The sequence below is a fragment of the Lacerta agilis genome, chromosome 14 (assembly GCF_009819535.1).
Source record: "Lacerta agilis isolate rLacAgi1 chromosome 14, rLacAgi1.pri, whole genome shotgun sequence".
In the NCBI taxonomy this organism is placed as follows: domain Eukaryota; kingdom Metazoa; phylum Chordata; class Lepidosauria; order Squamata; family Lacertidae; genus Lacerta; species Lacerta agilis.
In genome coordinates, this window is record NC_046325.1 from 6,752,343 (window position 1) to 6,775,082 (window position 22,740).

At 42.8% G+C, this 22,740-nt stretch overlaps 1 gene segment (V, D, J or C); it reads right to left on the reverse strand.

The window, feature by feature from the left end:
• Positions 1 to 184: 184 nt before the first annotated feature.
• LOC117058905 lies at positions 185 to 21,516 on the reverse strand. The segment is given in 7 exon segments: positions 185 to 629; positions 1,133 to 1,257; positions 4,973 to 5,305; positions 6,068 to 6,409; positions 7,065 to 7,442; positions 7,940 to 8,254; positions 21,338 to 21,516. Coding segments are annotated over 7 exon segments (1,659 nt in total).
• Between the last annotated feature and the right edge of the window lie 1,224 nt (positions 21,517 to 22,740).

Genomic DNA, 22,740 nt, shown 5'->3' on the forward strand with positions numbered 1-22,740 from the left:
CCAATATCTAATGTGGGAAGCACGCCTGCCGCCTTGAAATTTAGTTAGCTCTTTCAAAGTAATTTCAACAATAAACTATCCCTTACTTCCTCTGGTTGAAATAGTGTCTTGGCATTCAGTCATGATTACATAATTATAGGTAGCAACTAGAGCAACAGTAATAATTCACAAGCAAGACGCGGTGTCAGTGAAGAATATATCTTTATTGCAGTATTATATAGCAATCATGATATAAATGAGAAACATTCTAGTCGGTACATATTGTGCAATGATTCTCTGTTTGTTGAAAGTTAAAAGTGCAATATTCACATTAAGGCTTTCGACCAGGTATACAACTATAGCTGAAATGAAACATGACTACCAAAGAGATGCTGGGGAAACACACATATGCACTCAGAAAAGTGAAGCAAAATTGCATCATAGCTCAAAAATGTAAACAGTGGGTCTAAATCTAGTTAAAGCCAATGTGTATCCTGAGGTCATGATTCAAAGCAAGATGGAAAGGCAACCCTGCCCCAATGCATCCTTCTTTTTCCTCCAAAAGTGGACGAAGAAGTCCTTTATTATGTTGCTGGTGAATACAGAAGTCACTGTCTGTTGCCAGAAGACCCTTCACGCTGCTATTTCACCTGGAATTGGGAAAGAAGAACTCATTTCGCTACTGAAGAAGCGCATCATGCAAAGACCTACCCTTTTGCAGCCTCTCATCCTGTGTGGACTATCCCCAACCCCAACCCCAACCCCAACGATGTCAGAGAATGCTGGGCTCATGAAATAAAGGGTGAGAGGAAAGAGCAATAGTAGGAGTTGGTAGAGGAATGGATGGGGAAGAAGCTGAGATGCAGTGGAGAAGAGCAGCTGAGGAATGAAGGTTGGGACTCACAGCAGAGGAGAGAAGCCATGGGAGAAGAGAACAGAGAGGGAAGTGGACAGGCAACAAAGTAGAGAACAAGTGAGCACCAGCTACTGAATTCCAGAATGGTTTCACAAAATGGCGCCTGTCCTTGGAGCTTGTTCTGGCCTACTCTTGTCAAGCCCACTGGCCCTCTTGACCTCCCGGTTCCACTTAGTAAAAGAGGACGGCTATAGCCCATTTCACTTTAGTACACTGCCTTCCATTTTTTTTTTTTACCTTTATGACGGTCACAGTGGCACTGTAGAACAGGCTCACGAGAAAAAGGATGATGAAAGTGGAAAGGATGGACGAGATGTTTTGGAATTCCTCATCGTCGGTGTCCACGATCCCATCTAGGTAAACTTTGGACAATACACGGAGGTCAGCACATTCTGGATGGTGATTTCTTAATGCAGCTAAATGACACAGAGAGCAAAAGAATGTTGCACAAACAAGGTGAGAGCTGAGGAGATGGGGGGGAAATGGGAGATGATTTGGGAGGCAGCAGAGTTCTGTTTTTAAGTAATGATTTTCAAGCAAGTGACAAATTATTGCTCAGTGGTGCCTCAGGCACACCAGAATTTTGCACTTGTGGTATGAATGAGGGGTGCAAATTAAAGATCTACCTACATATCTATCTATGTAAATTCACGGGAATGAAGGTTGCAGGCGATTACATGCTGCTATGAGGGGCAAAATGGCAAAGCAACTAAAGTGAGCTCATGCCCAAAGAGTAGAATTCATGCTTCATGGAGCCATAGATTTTTTTTTAATGAGATCTGCATAGCAATACCTACTTAATGAATGGGGAATAGATGTCGTAAACTAACCCTGTTAAGCCCTCATGAATTTGATAATAATTTTCCTCCTGGCTCTGATGTTTTTGTGTGAAGTCCTTGAAAGGACTGAAATTCCAACTTGCAAAAACCGCCTGTTACAACACAGCTATTTATTATAGAGCCATAATATGATGTGATATACTTTTTGAAATTGATTTTGCAAAATCCACTCTGCAATGAAGGGAAGAGAAGGTGTCTCATTTTGGGGATGTCCCTGTGTGGGAGTTTCTTTTATGTCTCATTCATTAGTTTTATGTGTCACTCATTAGATGATTGTTTTCTACAATTATTGTGAGTTATTTTAGCATTTTATTTTATTTTTCACACTCTGGGCACACAGCTTAGCCCGAGGCCCCACCCCAGCAGCAGTATTTTAGCATTTTATGTAGTAGTTCTAAGCCTACAAAGGACTTTACAATTAGTATCTCATTTATTATCACAACCCTGGGTCAGTCAGGATGTGAGATAAAGTGGTTTGCCCAAACATGCCCAATGAGATTGGGGCTGAGGACTAAACTTAGATTTTCTGGGCTCAAAGTACTGTATAGCACTCTATCATCCCACCATACCAGCTTATCATATTTTATGTGTATTCACACATGAATGTCCACGTGTGTGTGTGTGTGTGTGTGTGTGTGTGTGCGAGAGAGAGAGAGAGAGAGAGGGAGTAAGAGAGCGCACCAAGATTATTTCCTTTTGTGGATTTCCTTTGGATTCACCCCTGGTTACAAACATATGATGTAATGCAAACAGTGGTTGATTATATGTCATTTAAATCTTGTTTAATCAGAGAGTGGTGGCCACGCATACCAAATACGAAAGGAAATTGAGTATAAACATAACCCATTCATTGAGCCTTCCCAATGTGGTAACTGAGTTGCAACTCAACAATACAAAATGTGGAAAACCCTCTACCATGCTGTGGAATGGCTCAAGAGCGGGATTTTGGCTCAACCTTATTCCACAGCTTGCCATTGCCAGGAAGGAATGGGAAACAGTATGGGCGATAAAGGATGACTTCTGCATCCTGGTGCCTGTTGGTCTCCATTTAATTGAACATGAACGAGGCAACTGAAGACGTGCTTGTCTTTGTCATAGCCAAGCATTCCTCCCCGTGGGGTTGAGAGAGAAGGAAGACTGTATAGTGTAAGGATGACTTATTCCTTCAAATGGGCAACTTGTTTCTGTCCTCATTCTCCCCCTAGCTGAAAATCAACGGCAGAGGATGCTTCCAGGGTCCTTAATCTGAATGAGGCGTAACCCTAACCCAATGGCCATCAGTATGGGAGGGATGCTTTTAGAATGGGATGCAGAGGTTCAAGAGAAGCAGCACTTCTGTGTCCCTCCCATCATTTATTTCATCCTGTAAGTGATTGCTGCTCTCCATATTGGTGGCGGAAGATTTGAACTGGCCAAAGAGATTGTAGTCCACAGATGCGTATCTGTGTCAATAGTTTCAATGTAGCTTTCTCCCTCAAAAACTAATAATTACAAAAATGTTACTACTTTGTAGTAATGGACGAGATTACTATTTATGTCACCTGAGATTATTAGATTATTTCATTAGCATGAGTCCTGATGAATTAAGTGATTTATGAACTTTTTTTAAATGCTCTGTTTCTAAAGTTATAGATTAACTGTGGAACTTTGTAGCTAGATATGCACCCGAGTGTCTTCAAGAGAACCCCTCAATGTCATCCATTGACATGTGGGAGACTACCTTGGTGGTGGTGTGATCATTATCATCATTGATGTAAGGTATTGGCCATTTGCTACTTGATAAACTTTGCTACCACCCTGTCACATGATTATTTATATGTACGCATGTTTTGCCATTGCCTTCAGCCTTCTCTTTTAAATTCTCTCTTAAACTGAATCAGCTTCCGCAACCCGACTGAACTTAAGACCACAACATGTTGTGCATTATATGTGTAGCCTCAGATATTTATATATTTTGCACCAGTATGTCAATATTAAAATGACTGATCTCATCAAATACCTTGTGCGCCATTTTTAGTGTGTTTCAAATGCTCTCTGAAATCTCAAGAAGTCATTAAGAGACTTCTTCACCATGTATCAAGTGTGGATATAGGTGGTTGCTTGTGAACACCTAATGAATGATACACCCCCTTGCTCATATCATTATTTTTTTTAAGTTGTACAGGGCAATCCCTGCATGTACAGAGTGTTTTCCTTCTGTTCTTAAGATGCCGGGGTGGGGGGGTGGGCGGGGTTGAGTTGAGAATGACTCTACACAATGTTGGAGCTGGAAAATCAATGTCATTAGATATAAGAATAGGTGGCACCTCACTTTTTTAACCTGCTGTTTTCCATCCCAGATGTAGGGATAGAACAATTAAGAAGAGGGAGTTGTTGAAGAAGAAGAAGAGTTTGGATTTGATATCCCGCTTTTCACTACCCGAAGGAGTCTCAAAGCGGCTAACATTCTCCTTTCCCTTCCTCCCCCACAACAAACACTCTGTGAGGTGAGTGGGGCTGAGAGACTTCAGAGAAGTGTGACTAGCCCAAGGTCACCCAGCAGCTGCATGTGGAGGAGTGGAGACACGAACCCGGTTCCCCAGATTACGAGTCTACCGCTCTTAACCACTACACCACACTGTTGGGATGTGTATTTTAATAGGGAGATTAAGAAGTGGGATAAAGAGCTAGGAGATCAAAGACCAAGGCAGTGGCAGGGGTTTGGGAGGGGAAGTACGACTGCAATAAGTCAGTACTTGCAGTGCAAACTCTCACATTTCATTCAACTTCTGACAATCTCATGCTTACATCATCCATATAATAGCTAAAGGGGTTGCTGTGGGTGGAATTTCCAGGGAAGCTTTATTTCCCATTGTATTCAAATGGGAGTTGGGTGTCTCATTCCATGCTTGCGCAACTGAAAGTTAATATTAACTGTCATATCAACATTTCTCACAAGAAGCCAGGTTTTCTTTCATTGTTTGAAACAAACAAACAATACTTTATTGCAAACTATTTATTTCTTCCAAAAGATGTGGTCAGTTAACGCTTTAACATTTGAGACACATCTTTCCTTAGAATCAAACCCCAATTTTCAGCTGAAGAATCAATAATGAAGCAGGAAGAGACACAAGGAGGAAACAGATTCTGGTGGTAATGAGAGCATGGAGGATGCATGAGAGATACTATCGTGGTGTTTAGTTGCAAGTTGTGGCCGTATCGGAGAGCACTAAGGAGACGTTGACAACAGTTGGTTTACCCGTGTTCTTGTCCACGGTCTTCTGAGTGCTGTTCAGGGGCAGTGCCTCATGTCCCACGACACAAGTGTATTTGTCTCCATGACTCCAGTCGCTTTCACTGATGGACAATATGCTATAGACGAAGAACCTTCCTTGCATCTTGGGCTCTTCTTTGGGTTCACTGGTGTAGGAATTTGCAGGATTCACTGGCTGATCATTGTGGAGCCACTGCACAAAGATATCTTCGGGGTAGAAATTTTTCACTAGGCAAGCGATGGTGGCTGTTTCTCGCAGAGCTAGTTCTTCTGGGGTAGGGGGAAGGACGTAGATGGCTGGGCTATATGGGGTGCCACCTGGAAGGTGAAAAAAGAAGAAAAGTAATGAAGAGGCAATCAAATGTGCATTCCTTATAATTTTTACCCAGGATTCCTTTTGTTTTGTGAGACCTGACTTAACCTTTGACCTCTCGGATATATAGGCTTGGCTGTTTTGAGAGAGACACGGCACTTTAAGTAGCAGAGTGAAGCCTTTCAAAAAGGGAACTGGGCAAGTCAGATTGGCGAGGCAGCAAATTGGATCAAGTCCTAGTTTTGATGCAAGAGCTGTCTATGGACCAGAAAGGGACCTAGTTTGTACTGAACCACTGGATCAGATGGTTCTCCCTAAAGTATAGGAGGTGATGCTAAGAAGATTGACACTGCTGATACTAGAGTAGGACTCCCTGCACTAGAGCAGGTCTTGTCCAACAGCAGAGGAGTGTGGACTGAAGTTCGCTACTTGGCCTTCATCAAGTCGTAGTCACTCAGGTTGGCCTAGTTCAATGGTTCATAATGGTAAGAGTTCCAAAAGCAGCTGTCAAAATAATAAGTAAGGAAAGTGCTCACAGGGATGTCCTAATAGGAGCTCATAGGCTCCAGCAGCTACTGAAGTAAGGGCATCATTGAATACGCTGAAGGAGTTTTTTTTGAAGGCCGCTGATTTTCTACCAAATGCTTTCACTTCAGGTGGCAACTATTCTGAGGGCGGATGAGGAGCCTGACAGATCTAGGGATCTGTGAAAACAAACAACGCTAATGCGTAATCCTTCCATGGGATGATGTAAAAAAGGTACCTACCATGAAACTTTTCCAAAGTTTTGTCGACAGGTTCAGGAAGTAAGCCCGGGAAATTAACTTTGCACGTGAACGTTTGATGGCTGTCCCATTCTGTGGCGCACACGGTGGCTGTAGCGTCAATGTAAGTAAGCCCGTTAGCCTGATCTTCTCGCTTTCCAAGTACGGTCTTCAGTAGTGTTTTGTCAGATACTTTTGTCCAGGTAACATTCAGTGCTGAAAGATCCTGTTCATAAGGTACGTTCGAAATTCTGCAGGTCAGCTTGGCTGACTTGGTCTGGAAGATGTCAGCGTAGGATGGTGGGATCGTTTCCACACGGACACCCTCATCACAAGGCACGTCACCTGAAGAATGACACGAGATAAGTGAGAACAAGGTTTGGTTCCACAGTAATTAAAACAACAGAACACACCAATGTTCCATACACTGTTGACAATCAATGCTTTAAACACGCAATTTACTTAAGAGTCTCCTTCCTTATGCCCAAATCAAATTCTCTTAACCGTTGCTATATATAATGTGCGGCTTGACCCTAAGATCAACTGAGAATTTCCTCTCACTACCTGTGTACTATATTCTGCAGGAAAGAACTTGTAGAAATGAGCTCTTGTGTGTTCCACAAGTATGGAAGTCCATTACTTTGGGGGTCCACCATAGCTGAGAATCTTTTGAGAAAAGCTACAGATTTTCTGTTTGGCCTAGTTTTTGAAAGCTACTATGGTAGGGCTTTCAGAATTATGGCACAACCCTTTTAAGTAGCAAATTTGAGCTAGGAGATTTTACATTTGTAGAACAATATCAACATGGGTCTTTAGTATAGAGGAGAATATTTCATACATTGGTATCAGAATATGGATGGACTGAGATCTCACCCAACATTGAAATTATTGTTTTTCTCTCCCCCCTAATCATTCTGGGTATATGCTGAAGGATACAGTTTTTTATTTTAAAAAAATAGGGTTGCATTGAGCAGTTGAACTGAGACTGGAGATAGATTACTCTCATTCTGAATGGTCAGATTTCTCATAAAAGAACATTGAAGCTCACCTTGACAAAAAGAGTGCCTGTTGATCTTCAGTGTGTCATTGAAGTCCTTGCCATTCACCGCACAAGAGAAGGAAATGTCGCTGAGCCAGTCTTTCTTGGTGACTATGAGTTTACTCTTTATGCTGTAACCACTGCCCTCTCGGTTTGGCTGGGTGGTGGTGAAGCCAGAGTCAAGTACCTGTTCCTTCTTCAGCCACTGAAGTGTGTACTTGCTGGAGGGAAGGTTAACTACACTGCAGGTGATGGTGGCATTCAGGTAACTGCCAAAAAAGGCTTGAATGGGCGGTGCATGTACAGACATCTCAGGTTTAGGCCGTTCGACTGGTGTTTCTTTTTGAGAAAGAGGGGGAATTGAAAGAAAGAATGAATTATGCCAGGTGGGTACAACACTCTTAACAGAAAAATGTAAATGTGTAAGGACTGGAGTTACACATGTGTGTGTATTTAGGAAAACATGTTCACCCAACTCGCATGGTTGTCTTCTAGTTGTATTGTGATGCATACTGGAGAAACATGTTTGCGTTCTTTTGGCTCAATGGGAAGCAGGGCTTCATCTGAGTGAAGCCTAAGCTGGGCTGAGCCTTCAGAGCCACAGCTCAGCCATGGAGCAAATGGAAGGGGTGTGCACTGCTGGGCATTGGAGGCATATCCTACACAGCTAGGACAGAGGATGCAGCTTTGATTTCCTCTTTCGGAAACAAATCAGCACCCCTGAAAGTATGTGCCACAATAGACAGCCTCTGACTACTTGTGTCTAATCTTTTGAAGATGGCCTGTGTTGTTATGTTGGGGATGTTGAACAAGACAAGACAAATACATTCACTTACCACTGCTACGGACCACTCGTACCACTGCATTTCCAGAAGGGTGGTCAGCCTTGCAGTAAAATGGATCAAAGTTCATCCAGTCAGCAGATGGGACGAGCGCCTGGGAACTTGCGATGTAAGTCCCACCGGTGAGGAGTGCTGAAGGAAAGTTCTTGGTCGTGATTTTACTGTCGCTGACATTGTTCTTATTGTTCCAGGAGAAAGTGATCGAGTCAGGAAGGAAATTCTTGGCCAAGCACCCGATGGTGGACGTTGCACTGTCCTCGCTCCCAGGAGGAGCAATGAGAGGGAAAAGAGTTGGGGCAGCTGGGGAAGCTGAGGGAGAAGAAAAGCAGAAGGATGGAGGGTTTTTGGAAGGTGTTAAAAGTTCAGCTGGGGTTAACTAACTGAAAGGAAGCGAACCATTGCATTGTTGGGAAAGAGAGACAAGGGTATCAGACATGAGTATATATGTGTTATTAGATGGATTGTTGTATTGTTGAGGTGTTTTTCACCACAAAATCGATATTTTGGATGTATTTGTGTTTAACCCCATTCTGCATGAGATGCAGTCGTCTTCTCTCCCTCTGTAAGTAGAATTCCCCTCCTCCTAGTTCTCAGCCATAACTTGTAGCTAGTGTAGGGTGTTTAGGAACCTGAGCTATGAACTTGGAGTCTAGTCAGTCCTGACACACGTGACCTTAGCCTCATCGCTCTGGACCACTTCTGAAATGATATTGTTGTAAGAATTGCACAGTTAATGAACATACAGCACCTGGGGGAAGTGTAGAAATATGTACAGCATTATTACTGAATAGCATAAGCTGGAGAAACACACTGCCTAATATTCCCCTTTCATCATTGATGAATAACAACTGGCCAAAGCTCTGGAAAGAAATGTTGGTCATGCTTCCTTATAATAAACTTCAGAAAGGCTATTTACTCTCAGTGAAGGAGCAAGAACCACCAGAAAAAAGATGTTTCATCATGTCCGTTATCCAGAGGTCCATGTTAGGAACGATTTTTATATCAACCATAATAATAATAATAATAATAATAATAATAATAAAAATTATTTATACCCCACCCTTCCCCGCCAAACCAGGCTCAGGGCGGCTAACACCAATAAAATCACAACAAAAACATAAAACAATTCATTAAAATACAGATTAAAATACAATTTAAAATTTAATCTAGACTGCAGCCTCAATTCTAAGCAGCCCACTATCACACCAGAAGAACAAAACCTCAAGGTTATACTGAAACCAACCCAACGGCCAGGTGGAACAGCTCCGTCTTGCAGGCCCTGCGGAAAGATGCCCTGGTCTCTTGTGGACAGACTGTTCCACCAAGTTGGGACCAGTACTGAGAAGGCCCTGGGCCTAGTTGAAGCCAACCTAGCATCCTTGTGGCTCGGAACCTCCAAAAAGTTATTATTTGAGGGCTTTAAGGTCCTACCCGGGACATACCAGGACATACCCTTAAGCACAACCCTACCCCTGTCTACTCAAAGGTAAGCCCCACTGAATATAATGGGGCATATAAGTGCATATAAAATCTAAGCAGAAATAAGCTGGCAGCGAGGAGAAAGCAACGGGAGTAGAAATATTGTGAGGCTGTTTGTTTTGCTTTCTGTGGTGTTCACATCTGGCTTATTCTGTTGTACAGTATTTGCTTCATTACAACACTTCTAGAGAGTCAGCTGCACCCTCTGAAATGGTCACATTTTTTAAAAAGTGGGCAATGTCAGGCGCGGTAAAATGGAATGAAGATTTCGAGGAGCACACACACTTTCTTGCAAAATCACGAGCCATTTCATATTCCAATTACTGTTCAACACTGCTATGTTATACAGTACCCTTCCATACCAGAACAGCATAACCAGCAAAAGAATCAACATGATTTTGTAAAAGGGAACACAATCACCTCAAAGAAAGCTAATACAATACTTACAGGCAGAAATCTGACATCTTTCATTGTACTACACTTATTGACACCATGAATCTCCTTAGCTATATCTAATGGAGTAAATCCTTGACCCCTTTTAAACCATCAAATGGAATCTTTGCTGTGTTGCAAGTTAATATTTCTGACGCCAATGAGCATCCTTCCACCCCCCACCCCCCACATAAAGCACAAAGCAACGATTAAACAGTGAGTATTCCCTGGCTAAACCCGGAACTATTGTTGTTGTAGCTTTTTGCTCTGCACCAACGAAGGGCAGAGCAGCAGCCATAGGCACCCTCCCTGACCTGCTTCTCCATTCGCCAGCTAGAATCTGCGAGACTAAAACACATACATAGTTATGGTTGCCAACTGACCAGGAAAACTGCTCTGCTCTTCTCCTGTGCCTTTAGGAGCAACGTGATGCGCAGAAATCAGCAGGTGACCTTTGTCACAGCGCGCGGATGCCAGCATATCAGAATGCTGTTAAAGGGTGCATGAGAATGAGAGAGAACCGAAGCCCATCCCCAAACAACAGCTATATCTAATGCAATCTCAAGTCCGAAGCTGCCCAGGAGGCAACATGGGTTGTCCATGCCTTGTTCAGTAGCCATCTTGACTGCGCATTATGAAGGATATAATTTTCCAGCTGGTCTTGCGCTAGTAACTGGCAAGCCAAAGGAGTAGCAGAAACTATGCTGGGCTGGGAGATTTGCGGACACTGGAAAGGAAGCACCTTTCCCTCCCCCCTGGGTCATCCTAAGCAGTAGAGACAGGGGAGACTTGCATGCCTGCCTACCCAGAGCTGGGCATGGGAGAGCCAGGAGGAAGCTGGCTGAGCCACTATCCTCCCCGCAAATAGTGCTGAGATAGGCCTCTCAAATGTTCCCCACCCGGCTCCTGATGCTTGCAATCACTTGGGGATGAAGCTGAGCGGCTCCTTCCAGGTTTCTCAAAGACACTACTGAGCTGTGTGGATCGAATACCTTCAAACGGAGTGCCAGGTTTTAGGGAGGCAGGCAGAGGTGGGTGAGGTGGAGACAAATTGCTTAGCTCAAAGCCTTTCTAAAACCTGGACTGAAGTTCACAGCCACTATTGAACATAGGAACATAGGAGGCTGAATTATATCGAGTCAGACCATTGGGTCCATCTAGCACAGCACTGCCCGCATTGCCTGGCAGCAGCTCTCCAGGATTTGCACCCTCCCTTGAGCTACAGCTTGTGGACTAGGCTCTTAAAACAGCTGGGAGAAATGGATTGCTCCCCTCAACTTGTCTCAAATCTGCTTGCGAGTTAGCAAGCTTTCTGCCTCCTGGTTAAGTGTTAAGCTTCAGAGAGACTAGGCGGGGAACACAGTTGCTTTTTCCAGCCTTCTCAAAGCTTGCACCACACAGCTCTCAACAGGGAACCATGCAATTCTTTCAGCTGAGTATATGCACTCAGGGAGGACAGGGTGAAGGAGCTGGTGGTGTGCTTTCCCCATCATTTTGAACACAGAGCCCTCGCTGTAGCTGAACACTTGGCTTCAGAGAGATCCTGGGTGCTTCCTGCACCATAGCTATAGCTGCTGGAAATCTGAGAAGCTTGCCTGCATCACAGCTCAACGCTGGGCTTCCATGAAATTAGGGGATGCCAAAAATTGCCCCCATCACAAAAGCCAGAAATGAAGGCGAACCCACTCAGCTCTTGCCTAGCTAAGCCCTGGGCTTCAGAGAGAGCCCAGTTGCCTCTCTGTCCCAACTCCAGCTTCTATAGGACGGAAAATATTTCTTATCTCAGGGCTGAGCAGTGAGCTTCAGAAAGCCCATCAGCCATCCAGTTTTTCTTCAGCTGAGCACTCAGCTTCAGAAAGACTCTGGGGTGCTCCTCCAACTCAGCTAGAACTGCTATAGATCTCCATGCTTGCATGTATATCCTAGCACAGTGTTCTCTTTCCAACAACCTAAGGGGCTTCCAAAAGCTTCCTCCATCATTCTCAGAGCCAGCGTTGAGCAGCAAGCCCCCCAAGCTGTTCCCCAGTTGAGCCCTCGGCTTCAGAAAGACTCTCATTTCCCCCTCTGCTCTTCCTATTGCTGCTATGGATTGGAAAAACTTGCATAAGAAAAAGCTAGGGGCTTTTTGACACTATTTCCAAAGCTGTACGTCAGCAGGAAAATGCACAGCTCTCTCTCAGCTCAGTGCTGGGCTTCAGAGAGACCTTGGTTTTCTCCTTGATCCTAGCTGCCATTGATCTGAAAAGTTTGCAAGTCCCCCAGAGGAGCAGCCAAGGGAGCTAGCCGGTTGCCATATCCCTTGCCGCAATCATTTTGAAAGCTGCAGCCAAGATGGGAGTCATCCAGCTCTTTCTCAGCAGAACACTGGGCTTCAGGCTTTTGCTGGCTGGTCTCCCTGCCCTAGGTTTAGCTGCAATCAGTTTGAAACTGAAATGGATTTGAGACACAGTTTGCATGGATCCCAGCTCAGTGCTGGGCTTCAATGCAAGCCAGTGGGTCTCGAGGGTTTCCCACATAGTTCCCAAGGTCAGAAATCTATGGGGAACAAAGGAGCTTTCTCCTAGCTGAGCATTTGGCTACAGAGAGAATCTGGCTGTTGCTGCTCCAGCTTAGCTACAGCTGCCAGAGGCAGGAGAGGCTTACATTCATCTCAGGCTTCAGAGACATTAGTGGGCTACCAGGAGCTTCCCCCATCATTTCCAAAGCCAGAGCTGAGGGGCAAAACTGCCCAGCTATTACCCAGCAAAGCACTGGGCTACAGAGACATCCCCAACCCAGCTACAGCTTTGGATGACCTAGGGAGTTGCTGGAACCTTCCCTATCATTCTCAAGAGTCCCAGCAGAGTCCTGAGCCACCCAGCCCTGTCCTGGCTAAGTGGTGGCCCCAGATGTCACTGCTGTAGCTCTGTTAAAATTTCCTAGCTCCTAGCTGGGCAGTGGGCTTCAGAAAAACTAGGGGACTGCTGCTGCTGCTTTCCTTACCATTCCCAGGGACACAGTTGCACACCAAGCCATCCAGCTCTTCCGCAACTGAGTACTGGGCTATATTTTGCCCTTTTAGCCTCAGCTACAGCTCCAAAAAGATTTCCTAGCTCCTAGCCAAGCGGTCAGCTTCAGATAAGCTGTGGGACTGCCGGTGCTTTCCCTGTCATTTTGGAAGCTGTAGCTGAGCACAGAGCCATTGAGCTGTTCCTCAACCGAGTGCTGGGCTTCAGGTTGCCCTCCCTGCCACCGCCGGAGCTGCTATAGCTCTGAAGATCTCAACCAGCTCCTAGCCGAGCAGTGTGCTTCAGATAAGCTAGGGGGGTTGCTTGAATGTTCCGAGCTACCCAGCTCTTCCCTGGCTGTGCACTGGGTCCCAGCCCTAGTTTTAGCTACTATAGCTCTGAAAAGGTTCCCTAGTTCCTAGCTGAGCTGTGGATGTCTGAGGGAGCTGCAGGAACCTTCCCTATCATTCTAAAGAGTTACAGCTCTGCACAGAGCTATCCTGCCCTGCCCCGGCTAAGCAGTGGGCTTTAGGTTGCCCTCCCTGCCCTAGCTGTAGCTGCCATAGCTCTGAAAACATTTTCTAGCTCCTAGCCAAGTGGTGGGCTTCAGAGAAGCTAGGGGCTTCACTGGAACATTCACACCATTCTCAGAGGCACAGCTCAGCACGAGCTGTCCAGCTCTTCCCTGGCCATGCACTGGACTCAAGGCTCCTGTCCCAGCCCTAGCTTTAGCTGCTACAGCTCTGAAAAGGTTCCCTAGTTCCTAGCTGAGCTGTGGATGTCCGAGGGAGCTGCTGGAACCCTTCCCATCATTCTCAAGAGCTACAGCTCAGCACAGAGCTATTCTGCCCTGCCCCGGCTAAGCAGTGGGCTTTAGGTTGCCCTCTCTGCTCCGGCAGTAGCTGCTATAGCCCTGAAAGGTTCCAAGCTCCTAGCTAAACCATGGGCTTCAGAGAAGCCAGGGAGCTGCTGGAACCCTTCCCATCATTCTCAAGAGCTACAGCTCAGCACAGAGCTATCCTGCCCTGCCCCGGCTAAGCAGTGGGCTTTAGGTTGCCCTCTCTGCCCCGGCAGTAGCTGCTATAGCCCTGAAAGGTTCCAAGCTCCTCAGAGAAGCTAGGGAGCTGCAGGAACCTTTCCCATCATTCTCAAGATCTACAGCTCAGCACAGAGCTATCCTGCCCTCCCAGCCTCAACTGCAGCTGCCGTAGCTCTGAAAAGATTTCCTAGCTTCAACCAAGCGATGGGCTTCAGAGAAGCTAGGGGGCTGCTGGTGGTTTCCTCACTATTCCGAGAGACACAGCTGAACACTGAGCCATCCAGCTCTTCCCCACATAAGCAGTGGGCTTTAGGTTGCCCTCCCAGCCTCAGCTGCAGCTGCCATAGCTCTGAAAACATTTTCCAGCTCCTAGCCGAGTGGTGGGCTTCAGAGAAGCTAGCTGTTTTGCTGGAATGTTCCCACCACTCTCAGAGGTACTGCCCAGCTCTTCCCTGGTTGTGCGCTGGGCTCAAGGCTGCCGTCCCAGCCCTAGCTTTAGCTGCTATAACTCTGAAAAGGCTTCCTAGCTCCTACTCACTCGGTGGGCTTCTGATAAGCTAGGGGGCTGCTGATGCTTTCTGCAGTGTTCTCAGAGACACAGCTGAGCACCAAGCCATCAAGCTGTTGCCCTGCCCCAGCTGTAGCTGCTATAGCTCTGAAAACATTTCATAGCTCCTAGCTGAGCGGTGGGCTTCAAAGAAGCTAGGGGGCTGCCTGATGTGTTCCCAGCTGCCCCTGGTCACAGAGCTACCCAGCTCTTCCCTAGCTAAGTTCTCGGGTTTAGGTTGCCCTCCCTTCCCTAGCTGTAGCTACTATAGGGATCAAAACTGTTGGAGCTCTGCGAGGCTCGTGCGCTTCCCAGTTCAGTGATGGGCTTTGGAGAAGCTAGGAGGGTGCCATAACACCCCCCATGCCTTGTTACCAAAGCCACAGCTCAGCAGAGAGCCCTCCAGCTTTGCCTCGCTGAGCTCTTGGCTTCAGCGAGGTTCAGGTTGCTCCTCAGCCTCCGGCTATAGCTGCTAGAGATCTGAAAGGCTTGCATGCATTCCAGCTCAGCATACCAACTTGGATAAACTAAGGGATCTCCGGAGCCATCCCCTCCATCGCTCCCAAAGCTGCGAGTCTGAAACTCTTCCCTAGCTAAGTACTGAGCCTCAAAGAGATACTCATTGCTGCCATGCCCCAGCCAGGGCCGCTATGGATCTGAAAGATTTGGTGCCTGCTGACTGAGCAGCAGGCTTCGGAAAAGCTTGGGGGTGGCCACCTGCTGCCCCCTATTACTCTCAAAGTCTCAACTGAGCAGGAAGCCAATCGGCTCTCCCCACCACCGTTGAGCATTGGCCTTCAGAGATGTTCCTGTTGTTCTCCTTGCTCTGGCTATGGCGCCTGTAGATCTAGATCTAAACCTGCTAGAGGCATGGAAGACATGGCTCCCAGTCCCTGCTGAGCATCAGTAATCAAGGATGCTCCACGCTATGCTCTCAAAATGCTAAAGAATAAGGCTTGCTTCTTTACAAGCTTTGGGAATGCTGGGTGGGTCTATTTGACCACCCAGGCACTCCAGAACTAGTAGTCAGTTGGGTAAAGGGTTGGATATCACCTCATTGACCATGGGATGCCGAACATCCCTATCCGTTGGGGAAACTACTGTTAAATACACCGCAGTAAAGCCTTGTATTAATCCTCATATTGCAAATTTAGAAATCATGCCAGTTAAAGATGTGGGGAAATCCCTACAGGATTATTCGCTGTTAAATAATTAATAGTCTAGCAGTGGTTTGTTACTTTAAGCTTTCCTGAGTTAACTTGATATAAATTCTGATAATTAAAAATAATTCCATTTTTTGGTCAAAATTCCAGTTAAGTCTATCACTTATCTGAATCAATCAATCAAATTAAAACTACTACAAAGAGAGGTGGAAGTTTCAATCAAAAGCAGAAATATACTCTACAGAGATAAACTATCTTAAAACCCTGACCGCATAGGACAAAACAAATCCAGTTAAAACAGAAAAATCCATAAAAGTTACTCAGAAAAACCAAACAAAAACCAACAGTAAATTATAATTCCCTGCCACAAATTCATTCACTCTTAAAATAAGCAACAGAAGAGAACACTATTAAAATATCCCAATATATTTTCATGTAAATTGTTAATAAATGTTAATTTTTTTCAAAGTAGATACAAATAATAATTGACATATACTAAATTGCAGTAAAATAATAATAATAATAATCAAATAAAATGTTGAAAAAGAGGAATAAAGTATTTTTTCCTTACCATTTAAATGTATGATTTCTACACGAAAAAGATTCACAAACTTCTAGAGTCCAGAACCAATTGCTTACGGAACAGACATTAGTTTTTTTTCTTCTTTAAACCAAAAAATGCTAAATCTGGGTTATTTTTTTGTGGGGAAAACAGAGATCTTTCAAAGACAGGTGTCATTCTGTTGTTTTCGAAACATTCAGGGCTATTTTCAACCATGCGAAACCACTGTAGGCGCTAGAAACTCCATGAAATGGAACACAAGGTCTTAAAATAAATCAAAACTGAGAAACGAATCTTTGGCCACCTGTTGTCTTAATTCCCCCTCCCTCCCATCGTTCCTGTTTAGTAATCGGCCATTTTCTTTTCACAAAAAAAGAAAGAAATAGATCCAACCCTTCAAAATCTTTTCTTGATTGTGCTAATTATTTTAGATTCTGATGCATATTAATTAGCACTCCCATTAATTGCACAGTGCATGAGCATCAGGAGTAAGATGCAGTTTGCTCAAAGGCTTAATCTGATCCGGGAGCCAAAGAAACATACATTCAATTGCAGAATTCAACCTCAGAATTAGTTAAACAAACAAACAAAAAAGACTAGTAAGTCTCTAAGCATGTTAAAAGTACCTTCCCTTCAACACTGCGGAAACCTAAGCATAATCCATAGGTTGGAAAGTCTAATTTAGAGAGTATAAAGGGAGGCAGATAAAGAAATAACTCAGTGGCAAATTAAAGATGTCTTAAGTTTGTTGTGAAGTGAATTTTAGGAGAGAAACTACTTCACCTGATGCACACAAGGACTTTATTGATCTGGCAAAGTAGGATTTTCCCTCTGAAATTCATTCCGCAACACTTACTTACTCTTTAAAGTGTCGCAGGACTTTGTCACTACTCTAATTGCCACCTAGTATTATGCTTGATTGAAAGACAGAGTAATAAGATGGGATGAATCCTGACCGAATGAAGGGTAGACAGAAAAAAATGAACAAATTAAAGAATAAACAAATGTGGGAAAAGAACTACAGAGAAACAGTGGATTGACAGATTACTAAATTATGCATTTGTTATATTAAAAATGCAGTTCTATTTCTAATTAGATGCTTCCAAAGCACAAATATTTCTTTCCCCCCATCTTAAATCTATATGGCACATATAATTGCAGCTTTTAAGTTCCTTTAAGACTTTCAAAATGCACTGGAGATTGACAAAACCAAGCAAACCAAAGAGAAATCTTCAGTTATGAAGGAAATTAGTTCTGAATTAGAAAAAAAATATTGATTTACCTGAACTAACGGTGACCAAGGTCCCCGGTCCCCAGTAGTCCAATCCATAGTAGACACACTAACACAATTGTCTGGAGATACTGTATTTAACAAACTGTCCCCTAAGCTCAGTTCTTCGGTAATCTCTTAGAAGGAGTCTAACAGATTCTGATTCTAACAAAATTTCTTCTCATATATTCCCCTATGTTACCCAGTCTTTCTGCAAGTGCAACCTTTCTAGACTATTGCAATTTTGTAGAGAACATAGTAAAACATTTTCAGGGAAAGGGTAAACATATAATTGTAGGGATGGAGAAAAGACGGTGGCAGAGTAATTTTGGTCTCTGGTTTACAAGCTATATGGGAGACGAAGTATTAAATTCTCACTGAAATAGACCTCAGTAAATCCAAAGAAAGTTGCCTTAGACAATCAGTATTTACTAGGAAGATCACTGCAAAGAGGTACATGAGAGAAATAATTTTTTTTACCTGTTGTAACAGTGACGAAGGTGCCTTGTCCCCAGTAGTCAAACCAGTTATCACACTGGAATATGTTTATGGGGAGATGCTGCAAAAACTTTCACTGATCGATAGACTATTTTTGAATTGCTGAATAATCTTGTCTACTCAATTACTCCCCAAATGGGTTTTTAAGGCTGCACCTCTATGTACACTTACTTGGTAGTAAGACACATAGAATTCTGTGGTACTTACATCCAAGTAAACATGCATAGGACAAGCCTGTTAGATTTACTTTGCGGTTTAAGATTTTTTTCAGAACATGAGTAGGGGGGAAAAAAAGTCTAAACCTACTTTAAATCTCAATCCTAAATACACATATTGGAAGTAAAGTCCACACATTTAAATGGAAGGTATATTTTCTAAGTAAGCGAGTTTGAGATAGCAGTTTATAGGAACAGAAGAATTATCTTTCCAGACCGGACTATGGGTCCATCCGTTCCAGAACTTGACCAGACATTCTTATTTCTCTGGAACAGTCTCATTAAACTGAATTGGACTTCCCTGGAGTAATACCTGTAAGCCTCCGTCAGTTCCCAGAACATGCCCCCCCCCCAACAGGAACACTTGAGTTTCAAAAACATAAAAAACGGGAATGGCTAACATTTCAAAGACATCGCTTAAAAAAATAGAAATAAACTCTGCATTTAAAGTATACTGGTGAGAAAATGAATTAAAACCATACCTGAAGTGACGTGGACCATGGTCCCTTGTCCCCAATAGTCAAAGTAGTCACAATGCACCAACTCTTTCTATCCCATGCACAAAAACCTAATGTGGAATGCTTCTGTCCTTTGCAACCCGCAAAACTATCCCTTAAATGATAGTTTTAACACACACACAATATAAATATGGGGGGGTTTTAATTGGCCTAAGATGCAGAACGTAATTAAATCTGGATTGTTCGAGACAACTGAATACTTTAAGAAAAACAACAAAGAGCTTTTTGGCATTGTAAAGAGAGGAAAGCTTTGTAGCCACAAAAGCCTTTTTTAGACTTTGTGGCTTTTGCCACCATAAATTTTCATTTCTAAGCCTGCCTAGGACTCTCTGATGTTTTTTTTTTTTAATGCGAAACTATCATAACACAAGATGTTTTAAAGAAAAGGTTGTGGAATTTAAACACATACATTTCTAAGTTTTAGAAGGCATTTCTCTGAAGCCCCTGTTTTGTTATTAACTTATTTTGCATCATGGGCTTGACTGATGCATAATTAAGATATCTGTTTTAGTTTAAAGAGATTATTCCGGCATAACTAGGTTGAGAAAGGCAGTCAGTTTGAGGTACCAGGTAGTTTTTTCTACCCAACAGTCACTTGGGGAAAAAAGGCAGAAAAATCACACACAACTAGACAGAAGGAAAACATTAAATTTAACTTACCACTGCTCACTGTAACCTGCGTTCCTTGTCCCCATACGTCAAAAGCATAGTAGTCACAGTGATACTAATTCCTGCCTTGAGTGACTAAAAACCTACTGGTCTCAAAGCTCAAGATGCCAGAGGTCACATCTCCTATGTGGTCCTCCCATTATACATTATATTTATTTACACAACTATATTTTCCTTCTGTTTTAATTGAAACTGGATTTTCTCTTGCCATAAAGAGACAGAAAACACTTAAACCCTCCCTTGCATTTAGGACATTTTTTTTTTTTAAAAAAAAGAAACCCTAGTAAAGATCTTATTGTAAAATATAATAGCTACTTAAGTCAAAGGGAAACATGGAATAGAAAACCCTTACCTGGAGATACTGTCACCATGGTCCCTGGACCCCAATAATCAAAAGCACCATAGTAATCACATTGATTAACCTGCCAGTGTTGTGCGAACAAAAACTAAATAATACTTTCCTTTAATTGGAATAGTATTTGACATTCTCTCCGACATCTCTGTATCTAGATTTATTGGCCCATTTAAATATTTGTCAAGTTTGTACTGAAATACACCACTGAATGCTCAGTATAATGGGACTATGATTTATTTATTTCTTAAAAAAATATCTTGTATTCCTGGAATCTATGGAGCATTTTTTAGTTACAGCTAAACAAATATAGTTAGGTTTGATCCAAAGCATAATCCAGTATGAGGATCTATGGCTTTGGGGACCAACCTAAACTTTTAAAGAATGAACATTGCAATCAAACAGATGGAAATAAGTAAGAATATGTATGATTTACCTGAAGTGACGGTCACTGGGGTCCCTGGGCCCCAATGACTGAAGTAGTCATAGTAACACAGCACTTAATTCTCTACTGAGAGGTGTGCAAAATCCTAAATAGAAATTGCTGAAGTATATTCCCACCCTCCTTTACCTGCTGAGACTGTGACAAGGGTTCCTGGGCCCCAAGTGTCAAAATAACTAATATTTTCATTGAATATTATCTATCCACTAAGTGGTCAAAGTTCAGTCTGATCCGCATACTAACAATCTATAGGATTTTTTTCATCAAGCTAAGACAAGGGTCATGCTTATATTTCATTTCTTCTTGAGTACAAAAAAAAATCAAGATCAAATACTTTGCTTGCGCTGTAGGTAGAATTAAGCTGTGGCACTAGAGAAGTGAGACTTTCCACGGGAATGAGACATATTTTCCCTAGAGCTTAGAGAACCCAGAAAACAGCAACAAACGAATTAACCAGCCCTGGTAATGGAAGAATAAAAAAAAATCCAAGCAGCTTTTCTAAAGACAGAAATAACAAGGGCTTTTTGTTCTTACCTGTAGTTACAGTGACTTGGGTCCCTGTCCCCCAGTTTCTCAAGTCATCACACTGGTTACATCTCTTCCTTAAGATCCACAAGAAGTTGAACCACCCGGTTTATGCAGGGAATTAGGGGGCTTTCAAGATTAAATTTATTCCCACACTCAGCGGTTGCGGCCCTCAATATACTGATTTGTGAACAAGTCCTAATGACTTTTGGAGAATTTACCCGTAAGGATGAATGTTTAGATGTGAGGCTTAGGCTTCCATCTTTTAAATAAATAAAAAACTATGAATTATACATGCTTATAATAATTTAATTCATTGGCACTCCTAATAAATAAATGGAAATTCTCAGATTTTGCCCAGGATAGACTGTAATCCAGACTCCAAACTATTCTGCCACAGCCCTACTGACAAGAATCAGATACTCTAGCTTGCACTGAATAGGTTGTGAACTGCAGAATTTATCTATGGAATCTCACAAAGAATTCTATTCCTTAAAAAGAAGAACTGTATTTAGCATTGTAAGCTCTCGAAAGAAAACAAATGAAACAATTGACTCCTGTTCCTTATGAACCTTTGACAGTAAATTGGGGTGGACGGTGATCTATTTCTCCAGAATTTAAGAGAACGGACAAAAAGCATCATATTTTCTGCAGTGATCTGACTCAAACATTTGAGAGATAATAAAAATATTACCTGAAGTGACAGTCAGCTGAGTTCCAGGTCCCCAAGCATCGAAGTACCAGTTGCACACAGATCGTTCTAACCAGCAACTTGGTACAGAAACTTCATTCTGCTTGGACCTTTTGGCAACACTATTTTGGTCTAATGAAGAAATGCCCCAGCCACACATTTTGGCTTCAAAGCAATTTTCTAGATCTGTTTTCAACCTTTCCCATGGTTAATTTCAAACTAAGCTACATAGAAGACCAACAGTGTTTTTCACAATTACAAAAAGATTAGACAACATAAAAAGTCCTCTGACCCTGCCACTTATTTCCCCCCCAGAATTAACTGAGCATTAACTGAGACTTAGGCATTTACAAATGATCAGATGTTTGTGCAATTCACTGGTGATAAAAGTATTCAAAGAAATGTCATAAAGATGGTTAGCCAAACAGAGGTCTCAGCAGTGAAACAGACATACGTTTTAAGGAATATTTGAACAAATTTTGGGATATGGGTCTGGGGTGAAGTTCTGCACAAAGGAACATTGGAAGAAGCCCTTAGTCGTCACTGTCTCAAAACAATTGCATTTCATATGACACAGATATACTGAGATAATGAAAAAAAAAAAGGTTACAAGATTAATGAATAAGATTAGGAAAAGCCTTTTACCTGATGTTACGGTCACCATGGTTCCTTGGCCCCATTTATCAAACGGGTTGCACATAAGGGTGGTTTTGTACTTCCTCTCTACAAAAACCACTTAGTACCGACATACCTTTGCAATAATCTCTCTTTTATTTTTATATTTTATTTCACTATAGATGGAAGTAATTTGGGCTGAAACTTGTCTGCAGAGTGCTTCCAAAAACTTCAGGAAGACTGCCACCAAGTAAGAAATTTCAGGAATGAATTCACTGAAAGATTTTCCAGCTGGCTGGGATATTTTAAAGCCTTTCTTGACCATTACAATATGGTCTATATATTGGCATCACCAATATATTGGGCAATGTGCCTCTCACTATAATGCAGAATTTATTACTCATAAACTACGATCTCAGTCTATATATGGCAGAAGTGGGGAACATTATGAAGGCTTTCCCTAATAATTGGCACAGCGTTAATTATTCCAAAATGGCTTGGATCGTTGCTCCCTTTTCTATCTAAAGACGTCCAGATTTTTAATATTAACCTGGGCTGCATTTGACTGTTTGAGCTTCTCTCTATATTACAATGTAATGAAACACAGAAAGTTAAGCTGATGATCAACATGAACGTCCCTAACCTGGGAAAACAACGTAGACCTCAAGAACTACACAAGTAAATAACATTACAACCTTTAGCAGAGTTTCTGGCATTTCAACCTTTGTTTAGTGACTTAAAGGCATGCAGTTTTAAAGCCAGTGGCAGTCAGCGATAATTGCAGTGAAATT